The 12204-nt window shown below is 35.7% G+C and overlaps 1 protein-coding gene across 1 annotated transcript in view; it reads left to right on the forward strand.

The window, feature by feature from the left end:
* LRPPRC (leucine rich pentatricopeptide repeat containing) overlaps window positions 1-12204 on the forward strand; it is a 106660-nt gene that overhangs the window by 10985 nt on the left and 83471 nt on the right. Inside the window, exons 2-11 of the mRNA XM_035001663.1 lie at window positions 3903-4102; window positions 5435-5557; window positions 8659-8780; window positions 8890-8948; window positions 9650-9736; window positions 10367-10493; window positions 10846-10990; window positions 11458-11603; window positions 11855-11960; window positions 12042-12149. Coding sequence (XP_034857554.1) covers window positions 3903-4102; window positions 5435-5557; window positions 8659-8780; window positions 8890-8948; window positions 9650-9736; window positions 10367-10493; window positions 10846-10990; window positions 11458-11603; window positions 11855-11960; window positions 12042-12149 — 1223 coding nt within the window. The remainder of the gene's footprint in view (window positions 1-3902; window positions 4103-5434; window positions 5558-8658; window positions 8781-8889; window positions 8949-9649; window positions 9737-10366; window positions 10494-10845; window positions 10991-11457; window positions 11604-11854; window positions 11961-12041; window positions 12150-12204) is intronic.

Raw genomic sequence — 12204 nt, forward strand, 5'->3', positions numbered from 1 at the left:
GAAAAAGTAAAATATTAGAAAAAAGTACAGGCTTAAGAGGGGAGTCCCATGGAAGCCTGCTTATAATAATCTGGACTGTGTGCCTTTTTGAAATATGGACATTCAAATATAAAATCATTATTATTTTGTACTGAAGAGTCAAAATAATAACCACCGCCAACATTAAAAAAAACAAAAACAAACAACGCTGAGAAAAACAGTGCCAGATTTTGCCAGAGAAAGTTAAAGGGTAATCTGAATATCAGTGGTGAGTGCCAGAGTCTCAGGAGGGATCCTAAGATTGTTTAACTCAGAGATGCAAAGGAGCCATTTATGACACATTGATGGAATGATGATAATTTTCCCTTATGTGGTTATATCAGTTTTGGTCAGCAGAATTTGGAGGCAGTGCCTTCTGTCTTGTGCAAGTCTGATGGGTAGGTGTCTACGCTACATGGCCTCACCTTCACCCCTGGACTTCTTCTTTTCTTTACTTTGTGTCGCAACATACTTACTGTTCCAGGCATGAAGTTCTTACTTCCTACTGGGTGTGTTTCTGTGAAATTGAAAAATAAATTTTGGGCCAAATAATAAATGAAAACACTGCCGTGTACGATAGCACTGGAGACTTCTTTTGAAGAGTGAAGAATCCTTTGGTGAAATATGTAACCCTTCCCTCACCGTAGTTCATTCTATGGTGGATTCATAGTTCAGCTTATCTAATTAAAGTTGAGGATACTTGTGTGAAGGAGACTTAGCCTCGTTAAAGATTTGTGAGAGAAATCAGCTTTAAAATGTTCAGAATAATATTCTGGTTTATTAACCTCTCTGTCTTCTGTCTGAATTTTGTATTAGAGCTGACATTTTAAAACTGCATTTTAGCAAAGGTTTTATTTTTGTGCTTTTTTCACAACTTACAAGATTTGGGTTGTGTAAAAAAGATCTTGGCAAATATACTTCACTACAATTTTTGAAGTTTTTCTTTTTTAAACTTTTTTTTATTTTTAGGTAATCTCTACACCCAGTATGGGGCTTGAACCCACAACCCCGAGATCAGGAGTTGCATGCACCACCAACTGAGCCAGCCAGGCTCCTACAGTTTTGAAATTTCTGTATTAGTCAGTTTTCGTTGTTAAACAATATTATTTATTGCACACTCACCTGAACTTCATATGTTCTGGATGATTTAAAATAATGTTATTTTGTGTTTGCCTATCAAGGGCATAGTTTAGTGACAACTGATCCTAGACAGATGTATGGCCAGAGAAAACCTTTGAAAATAAAGGATAAATATGTAGGCATGGTACATATTTCTGTGGTTTGTAGGTAGTTAGCACTTAATTCAGCTTATTTAACAAACTAATCAATTAGCCATCTATAATGTGCTGATCATTAGGTTTGTAAAGGTAAGAAGACTTTGTCTTGCTTAATTAGTGTCCTGATTTTTTTCCATTGTTTTCCAATTTGTTTACATAGGTAGAATCATTGAAGGCCAGAGTGCTTGTGATTTGTCCCAGATCACATTAGGAGAGTTTGTAGTCTAGTATCAAGTTACTGCCTCTGTATTTTACATAATCTTGTGATGAAATTTTGGTGTAGCTTTCTTTAATGTAATATCACATACTTAATTAAATTTGTGACTGGTTTTCCAGGTTGATAACATAGGTTAGGAAACCAACAGTTTTATTTATTTATTTGTTTATTTGTCTGTCTGTCTGTCAGAGAGCACAAGCAGGGGAAGCTGCAGGCAGAGGGAGAAGCAGGCTCCCCGCTGAGCAAGGAGCCCGATGTGGGACTTGATCCCAGGACCCCAGTCCCTGAGCCAAAGGCAGCTGCCTAACCGACTGAGCCACCCAGGTGTCCCTATTTATTTATTTATTTTTGAAAAGATTTTATTTATTTGAGAGAGAGAGAGGGAGAGCACGAGCCAGGCGGGGGAGGGGAGAGGAGCAGAGGGAGAGGGAGAAACAGACCCTGCAGGGCGGGGAGCCCCAATGGGGGGGGGCAGGGCAGCTCCATCGCAGGACTCCGGGATCTTGATCTGAGCGGAAGGCTGAAGCTTAACTGACTGAGCCACCCAAGCACTCCAACAGTTTTATTTTTAAACTCACTTAATTTCTTTTTTGGTAATTATGGTAAAGATGTGCATATGAAAGAAAAATGGGATTATCATTCTGAAGGCATCCCTGGATTAGTATTTTTACATCACACTTAACATGTTAAGATGTGCTCTGTATATATTTAGTTATACTTACTGGCTGCTGTTGGGGAAGTTTAAGATATTTTGGGATAAATGTGTAAATCTTTGTACATTAGAAATTTTGTGTTAGGGTGGCTGGGTGGCTCAGTTGGTTAAGCGTCTGCCTTCAGCTCAGGTCGTGATCCCCAGGGTCCTGGCATCCAGTCCCGCATTGGGCTCCCTCCTCAGCAGGGAGCCTGCTTCTCCCTCTGAGCTCCCCCGCCCCCACGAAAATAAAGTCTTTAAAAAATTTTTTGTGTGTGTGTTAGAAAGTAGTGTTTGAATACAGAGTAAGTTTAAATTCAATTCAAAGATTTATGACAGGGTTATCCTCACACATAAAGATTATTTTTAAGTTTGATATTTGTACATCAGGTACAGCCTGTATTTCTATAGTATGAAGTACCTCTGATTTCACGTTTTAGAGTGTTTGGCTAACGTGTTAGGCTCTGTATTAAAATACTGAATGGTTTGGGGTGCCTGGGTGGCTCAGTCGTTAAGCGTCTGCCTTCGGCTCTGGTCATGATCCCAGGATCCTGGGATCGAGCCCCACATTGGGCTCCCTGCTCTGCGGGAAGCCTGCTTCTCCCTCTCCCACTCCCCCTGCTTGTGTTCCCTCTCTTGCTGTGTCTTCCTGTCAAATAAATAAATAAAATCTTAAAAAAAAAAAAAAATCCTGTTTAAAGGCTGTTTGCTCTTTATAAACACACATGTACTAGTCTTACCTTACCCAATTGACAAACTTTTTTTTTCTTGCTTTCTGAAAATTAATGATGTTTAATACCAGAAATCTAGTTTTATTTTTTATTTTCTAAAAGATTTTATTTATTTATTTGACAGAGACAGCACAAGCAGGGGGAGTGGCAGGGAGAGGGAGAAGCAGGCTCCCCGCTGAGCAAGGAGCCTGATGTGGGGCTCAATCCCAGGACCCTGGGATCGTGCATGACCTGAGCTGAAGGCAGACACTTAACAGTTGAGCCACCCAGGTGCCCCCAGATATCCAGTTTTATTTTTGATGATTGCAGTTGTTAAAATAACTAGAAAAGTATATAATTAGCATTTTGACAGATGGAAAACAGATATGAATTGCGAACTGAAACATTGTCACTAAAATGTTTCAAATTTATTTAGACAGATTGGAAATTCTTTTGTCCTGAATGATTCTTTAAAAAACTGCATAATTTAAACTTGGACATTGGTCTTCTATTAAATTCATAATGAGATTACACCTAGAAAACATTTGAAAGCAGTTATCAGCATTTTATATATATTTTAGATCTCTTGTTTGATTTGTAGAGGTGAGAAGAGTTTTATAGCATAAACTGCTTCATTTTCTTTCATTAACCTGGTTTTGCTAAAGGGAAATTTAAAAAAAGCGAAACACTTAACACACCATATTATTGTCTTAGTTTGAAATGATTCCATGCGGAAGGTTTTCAAGACCCTATCAAACAATCATTTAAGGGATTTACTTTGCGTACAACTTGTGTGTACATGTGATTTTATTTGAAGCAAAAGGCAAAACTTTCTTTCCTACCATCTTATACTTCTCTGAGCATTTTTGCTTTTGCACCAGAATTTAGGTATTTGGTAACCAATAAACTTTGTATAAATTTTGCTTAAGAAGAGAACTTATATAGGAAGAGTTGAGTTAGTTAATTACCAGTTGGGTTTCATTTTATAGAGGGCTGCTGAACCAAGCCAGGCTATATGCCATTGCTGTTGAGAAAAAGAATTATCTTCAAGAGGAGCCTGCTTCTTCTCATAGAAGGAATGCCAGTCAGTTTGACTGGGCTCTAATGAGACTGGATAATTCTGTCCGAAGAACTGGCCGCATCCCAAAGACTCTTCTACAAAAAGTCTTTGACACTACCTGTCACTCAGGTATTTGAAAATTTTCTGTACAAAAAGTTGAATGTCTTAATAAATATTTGTTTGGGGGCAAGCTCACTGTAGAACACATTATTTGATGTTTTTAATTTTGTTATTTTTGTTGATCATCACGATTTTATGTTAGGATTGTGATCTTTCCAACTCAGGGCAAAGTTTTGAGTAAAACATTTAGTTTTAGATGTTTATTTCAAAATCAGCAAATAAAAATGGGTCTTTTTGCTTTCCCCAGTTTATAAGAGAGTCACTTTCAGTGGTATATTGTCTTGGAAGTTACTGTTTTTCTTACCTTCCGTTGTATAGTGTCAGCTTTCTCTAAGATGCTTACGTATGATAGATTTCCAGAAAGACTGGTAATCATTATTTCCCTTTCATTTTCACTTAGTTTTACAATCTATTTGAGTCACTTACTCTGATAATCCAGTAGAAGCTTATGGGCCCTCTTACCACCCACCCCCCCACAAGCCCACATGCAAACACGCACATAATTTCGCATGTAGTTATAGAACATGCACCAGCTTCCTAAAGTGCATCTGGATTTCATCACATTAAGAAGCTGTGAGATCTAATGATGAGGGATATCAAAGGAAGTATTAGTTATAATTATGTGCATTTAAAGGCTATTGTATCATTTCCTCTTTTTGATTTATTCAGTTGTGTGACTATTACCATAGTTACATTTAGAACATTTTTATCACCTCAAAAAGAAATCTCCAAACCCTTAGCCACTATCCCCCAACCCCTCATCCCTACCAGCCTTAGGCAACCGCTAGTGTACTTTCTGGCCTTGCAGATTTGCTTATTTTGGATGCTTTATGTAAATTTGAAATCATACAGTAAGTGGTTTATTTTTGGTTTTGTTTGGTTTAAAAGTCAGCTTTCAGAGACATGTAGATACATGGAAAAAGGGAGAAGGAAGTTAATTGTTTTGTAATTGATTGTAAACCTAAATTTGGTATTCATGGGTTTTAATTGTACTGCGTTGTACTATTTTCATAAGATATTAAGAAGCTTAGCCTTTGAATTGCAGTAAGCACTTCTTATAAATTAAGTTCTGGGTATTTTTGTATGGTATAGAGTCTTGCAGATTACATAGACTCATAACCTTAGCTTCCTTAAGAAAACAAACTAATTTTAAAAACATAACTTAGAACATTGTAAATGATACTTGTAGATTTGGGTAGGGTTTTTTCCAGCTGGTGGGTACTTTTAGTACTATCTTAGGGAGGAGATTTTTTAATATTTCCGGATTTCGGTTTATGTTTTGATATTTATCTGTATGATATTGCTACTGTGTTAAATGTTACCTGTTATCTTTTTTCATAGGCAGCCCAGGTGGTAATCAAGCCTTGCTTCTCCTGCGCAGCTGTGGTTCTCTCTTGCCTGAACTGCAGCTCTCCGAGAGAACAGATTTTGCTCATAGGATATGGGACAAACTTCAGAAATTGGGTATGATTGTTTAAAAATATGATGTGTATATGTAAAAGATGGAGATATTTCTTTTCTTTTGGTAAATAATAATTTCTTTACATAAATGTTCTAATTCCATTTTATGGAAGAGCTACTTGGTAATATTTATTTGGTGAGTTATAGTGACATCTAGGGGCATTAAGAATAAAATAATTTACTAACATAGCATTGTGTGTCAACTATACTCACATGAAAAAAAGAAATAATTTTCATAACAATTATTACTTTTTATGGTAAGTTAAAAAAGAACAAAATAAAAAGGCAGTTGGTTTGTCAAAGTTAAGAATGCCCATACCATTTGACCAAGCAGTTCCATTTGTTAGAATATAGATACAGATATACTCAAATGTGCAAAAGGATATCCTTTATTGTACGTGTTTGTAATAGTAAGAAATTGGAACCAACTCTAATGTCTCTCACTAGGGTTGGTTAAATAAACTATGGAGCGTTCATGAAATGGAATACTGTGCAACTGTTAAAAAAAAATGAAGGAGTTCTTCTATACTAATGTGGGTGTTCTCCACAAAATTAAGGTGCAGAATGGTACATATAGTATGCTACCATTTTGAAGAAAAATGTTTATATCTCTATATGTGTACAATATTAAAATATTTCTGGAAGGGTAATAAATACTACATACAATTTTTACTCTGTACCTTTTTATGCTTTTACTCATTACCTTTTTATGCATTTTATACTATGAACATAGTATCTCTTCAGAAAATAACATGATTTGGGCGCCTGGGTGGCTCAGTTGGTTAAGCGACTGCCTTCGGCTCAGGTCATGATCCTGGAGTCCCTGGATCGAGTCCCGCATTGGGCTCCCTGCTCAGCGGGGAGTCTGCTTCTCCCTCTGACCCTCCCCCATCTCATGTGCTCTCTCTCATTCTCTCTCTCTCAAATAAATAAATAAAACCTTAAAAAAAAAAAAAAAGAAAAGAACATGATTTAAAAGACCATTAGATAAGATTCAGTGTTCAATCCTGATTTTTAAAAATCTTAACAAAGAGGGGCACCTGGGTGGCTCAGTGTGTTGAGTATCCGACTCTTGATCTCAGCTCAGGTCCTGATCCCGGGGTTGTGAGTTCAAGCTCCACACTGGGCTCTATGGTGGGCATGGAGCCTACTTAAAAATTTTTTTAAAAGTCTTAACAAAGAACAGAAGGATGCTTCTTTAACATGTTAAAATTTAAAGCCAACAACTAATATCATGTGTAATGGCAATGAAATAAGATGAGAAGCAATACTAGAAATTACTGTTTTTTAGATGATGTGCTTATTTACCTGTAAAATCTCAGAAAATCAATTTACAATAAAGTAGTAGGAAATATTAAATGTTCAAGAATCTATAACTTTTCCTAGTTAGAAAGCAAAATGCAATAAAAGATTAAGTTTAGTCACAAATATGTAAAATGTTTAGGAATATCCTTCAAGAAACATGTCATGTTGCACCTCTATGGAAAAATCTATAGAGTAAACACAGCCTCACCTCGGTTTTGAATTCATCTAGAATTAATTTTGATGACACGTTTGTTTTTTAAAAGTTTTTAAAAGAATGCATGAATATTGGACTTACGAATGGGAAAGAGTTTTCTCAGTAAAAGCAGCAGAAAAGTTAAAGAATTGATTTCATAAAAAGAAATTTCCACATGTCAGTAAGTCATGTAATTTAAAAACACATGTTAAACCCGGAGATATATTTGCGAAATATATGTACTTCGGCTTTAGAGCTGTAGCCAACCATTATTAGAGTTCAGTTTGAACTGATGATTTTTTAGAAGTTTTCATACACTATATGGTAACCATGTTGTGTAATCACTTTGCAGATGTTGAATTGCACATGGTTCCCCTTAAAGCCCTGTATAAGCTATTGCAAGGGTTAACAGATTGGGCACTCAGGGCAGACCACCTACATTCAGATCTGTGGTCACTTACAAAGCCATGTTGCCTTGGACAAGTGGAAGAGTCCATTTTCCTCATCTATAAGATGGGGATAAGAGGAACTGTCTCAAAGCTGTTGTGAGGAGGAACTGGGACTCTAGATGCAGAGCACTTAGCACAGTTCCTGGAACATAGTAAGCACTCTACATGTCTACTAAGATAAATATGAATTTATTTATTTATTTATTTATTTTTAAAGATTTTATTTATTTGACAGCGAGAGAGGGAACACAAGCAGCGGGAGTGGGAGAGGGAGAAGCAGGCTTTCCGCGGAGCAGGGAGCCCGATGCAGGGTTCGATCCCAGGACCCTGGGATCATGACCCGAGCTGAAGGCAGACGCTTAACGACTGAGCCACCCAGGCGCCCTGATAAATATGAATTTAATAGACTAGGTCTCTGCTGTCTGGAATCTCAAACTGACACCAGATACTGACCACAGGCCTGTGGTGCTAAAGGCAGTTAAGATATGAAATTTAATTCATGCAAATTTAGTAAAACATATTAGCACTAGATTGGTACGTGACCCTGATGTCATCAGTGGGTAGAGGAAGGCTGCATGGTAACCTTGATTGATGTGGCCTTAGGCAAGATGGACCCAGAAAGAAAACAGAGGGCTTTGGAATAGGGGTAAATTAATAGTAGCAGACTAGTAATGGTGTTCAGCAACTGGAAATGGAGCCTTCAAAGAAACACTTGGAGTAAATAAGCTAAGTTGCTAGTACCGCCCTAACTGTGTAAAACAGCTAGTCACAGTGCATCTTAGTGTGTCTGTACTGTGGCAAGAACTGCCTTCTGTCAAAAAATCTTTCAGTCACTTTAAATACAGAGGTATTGTCAACATTTTCCAACAAGAAGGGAATACTATGCTTCATAAGTAAGAGACCTCTTAACATCTGAATAAGCAGTTGCTTGTAACTGTACAGTAATTCAGTTGTTACGGTCTTAAATGCTTAACTTGCTCTGTTCTGACAGGATTTCAGTATAGATGGGTCTTAAGTATGGGGTGAAACGCTGAAGTGATCATTTTATCCTTTTTGTTTGTTAAATTTAAGTACCCATATTTTCATTGTGATAAAGGATATGATTTTCTAAAAATTTGATTTTTAGTGCAAAAATTTGATTTAAATTTTATTTGTAGGTACTGTGTATGACGTAAGTCACTACAATGCTTTACTTAAAGTCTATCTTCAAAATGAATATAAATTTTCACCAACTGACTTCTTGGCAAAAATGGAGGAAGCAAACATTCAACCAAATCGAGTAGGTAGTTGCTGACATAAATGTTCATCGGTTGTGTCACTTTTTTTTTTTTTAATCCCAGGAAAAAAATAGTATTTAAAAAATATTAACTGGCCCATTTCATTGACAGGTGACATACCAGAGGTTGATTGCTGCTTATTGTAATGTGGGGGATATTGAAGGTGCCAGGTATGGAGCTCTATAAATGTATGTTTAAGCAAACACATCGTAAGTCTTGTAAGCCTAGAATATATTCACTCACCTTTTTTTTTTTTTTAAGTTTCTTCTTAGTAAGGGACATTACTTCAGAAGTATTTTAATTTAGCAAATTTGGTAATATGACTTAGATAAAATGTAAAATTGTGTAAGAAGAGAAAGACAAGTGAATATTGCTATTTTAATTAAAACTTTGATTTATTGGAGCAGAGGTTTAAAGTTGCTGAGGTGTATAAAGTTGGGGCTTTAGTCTTTGTAAATTGATACTTCCTCAAGGAAATGTTCTTAGCCATTTAAATTGTATTCATTTATAAAACTAGCAATATTCTATCTTGCTGAGTCGTATAAAATCAGTTGTGACATTTTATTTCTTTGTGTAAAATTTATTGCTACTTTTGGATGGAGGTTTTAGGAAATAAGGGATAAATTGAAATGTATAATTCATTTTTAATTAAATGGATTTTATTAAACTATGCTTTTTAAGGTTAATTAGTAGTATAGAAGAAATAATCAGGTTTTAAAAACTTAACCTGCTATTTTTACCAAGAGTAGTTCAAGATATATAATTTGATATAACAAATAATTTCAGGGAGTGAGATTTTATGTATATATGTCGTAAAAAGTGGTTTTGATGTATATTTTCAAGAAGTATTTTCATTTCTCTTTTGTTGCAGCAAGATTCTTGGATTTATGAAAACCAAGGATCTGCCAGTCACGGAGGCAGTTTTCAGTGCCCTTGTTACGGGGCATGCAAGAGCTGGGTAATGTTCAACCTAAGGTTTTATTCTCAAGCAAGGTTGGAATTAGAGTAATTGTAGAAGATTCTTAACCCGTGTTTATCTATCCCCCTCAAAAATTCTGAGTGTGTGAGATAGAACATGCAACTTTTAAATAACTTAAATGTATCTGTTTCATCCAACTTTGATTTGAAAATTCTCATCTTTTAAAAATTGGGCCTGATCCAAAGTAACTGACTTTGTAAAGTCTTTTAACTGCTCTCCTGATGCCCGTGGAGAACAATTTCAGTTTTGAAGAGTAATTTCCTAGATGTTATTCTTCCCTAGAAAGGTAAATCTGAGTCATAGCATACTTGATAAAAGAGGACATGTTAATTTAAGGTCTATGTGATTATTATGCAATTTGTTTTGTTTTTTTTTTTTGGAAAAGTTACCTGTAAAATTTGAGATGTTTATTATTTTTGTTATTTCAGAGACCTATAACCATTTTAGTACATAGTTGCCCTTTTCTGATGTCCTTTGCTAATTGTTCTAAATGATTCATAAGAATTTTTAATTTTAATAAGAACAGGGTAATACATTTTAGGTTGAATGATAATATTACATTGGGCACTGTTGTAGTAATCTATTCTCTTTTCTTTGAATAACTTCCAGAGATATAGAGAATGCAGAAAATATTCTCACAGTGATGAAAGAGGCTGGAATTGAGCCTGGTCCAGACACATACTTAGCATTATTGAATGCGTATGCTGAAAAGGGTGACATTGACCGTGTTAAGCAGGTATGACTTATGTCATGTAAATAAAAATACTTTAAAATCATTTGTATAAGAAATAAAATTATTGGTGTAAGCTTGTGTTCCATTTTGCATGAAGCAGAAAAGTGTAGTTTATATCTGTTTTAAAGGTATTTCTTGTAGGACACTAGTATTGAAGGAGAACTTTTATAGTTTGGTACCTTGGTGTTGATATAACAGTTATTGCTGGAATATAATATTTTCTGTTTTATAAAAGCAGTCCTAAACCTTTAGATGGTGTATGTTCCTAATTTTTAAAATCTTGGTATTTTATTTGGCTTTAGTTAAAAAGTACTGGTTTCTAACTTGTTCTTCTAATTTCTGGAACTGCCTACAGACTCTGGAGAAGGTGGAGAAGTCTGATCTTTACCTTATGGACCGTGATTTATTCCAAATTATTTTTAGTTTCAGTAAAGCTGGGTATTCTCAATATGTCCCAGAAATTTTGGAAAAACTTACATATGAAAGAAGATATATTCCAGGTAGTTTTTAAACATTTATTTTCATGATTTTTCTAAAAATCTGAATTACTGTTCTCTAACAATAGGGGATTGTGGTACATGAACATAGGACTCTTTTAAAAGTCAGCTTAAGGGGAGGGGGGAGGATGGATTAGCCTGGTGATGGGTATTAAAGAGGGCACGTTCTGCATGGAGCACTGGGTGTTATGCACAAACAATGAATCATGGAACACTACATCTAAAACTAATGATGTAATGTATGGGGATTAACATAACAATAAAAATTTTTTTAAAAAGTCAGCTTAATAAGCTAAACAGCTTGAGTTAATGAACACATGGGAATGTTTTGATTTGGAAGTGTTTCACTATTATTTAGGCAGATAGATCCTTTTGGTATTTGCAGTTCATTAAGTTTGTCTTTCATAGTGGTTGCAGTATAAAAATATTATTCAGTTTGGTAACAGAAAATGTCTTTGTTCTCTTCCCAGATGCAATGAACCTCGTTTTACTTTTAGTCACCGAAAAATTGGAAGATACAGCATTCCAAATTTTATTAGCATGTCCTGTATCAAGGGAAGACAGTCTGAGTGACTTTGGCAGTTTCTTTTTGCGACACTGTGTGACTATGAATACGGTATTCTGTCTGTTTTTACTTGGTAGACCGTGTAATAGTCAGTAAAATAAGAGTCTGCAAAATGTAAGAACATATTATGAGATTAGACCAATTATAAGCATTATGAAAACTTTGTTTCTGTATGTAAGTTTATTGGGTAGAAAGAGGATGAGAGGTTCAAATTTTTCATCCCAGAAGTGGTAGAATGTTTGCAGAAAGTCAAATGGTAGGATCTTTGTGGATCCAGCTGATGTGGTGCCTTTTTTTCCTAGCCTGCAGAGAAGCTGAAAGACTACTGCAGGAAGTTAAAGGAGTCCCAGATGCACACATCTCCTTTGCAATTCACACTTCAGAGCGCTTTACTAGCCAATAAAACCGGTACTATATTTTCATCATTAAAACTGACATAAATAAGTTTTGCTGAGGTAGCTGTGTAATATTTTATGGTATCTCTTTCAGATTTGGCAAAAACTCTGATGAAGGCTCTGAAGGAAGAAGGTTTTCCTGTCAGAACTCATTATTTCTGGCCATTGCTAGCTGGACATCAGAAGAAGAGAGATGTTCAAGGTTAGGTTTTGCCTTTTACAGATTTGTAATGGTTCGGAGATCCAGAATAAGTTTC

This window comes from Mirounga leonina, unplaced genomic scaffold (genome assembly GCF_011800145.1).
Source record: "Mirounga leonina isolate KUSES-001 unplaced genomic scaffold, KU_Mleo_1.0 Mir_125, whole genome shotgun sequence".
Lineage (NCBI taxonomy): Eukaryota > Metazoa > Chordata > Mammalia > Carnivora > Phocidae > Mirounga > Mirounga leonina.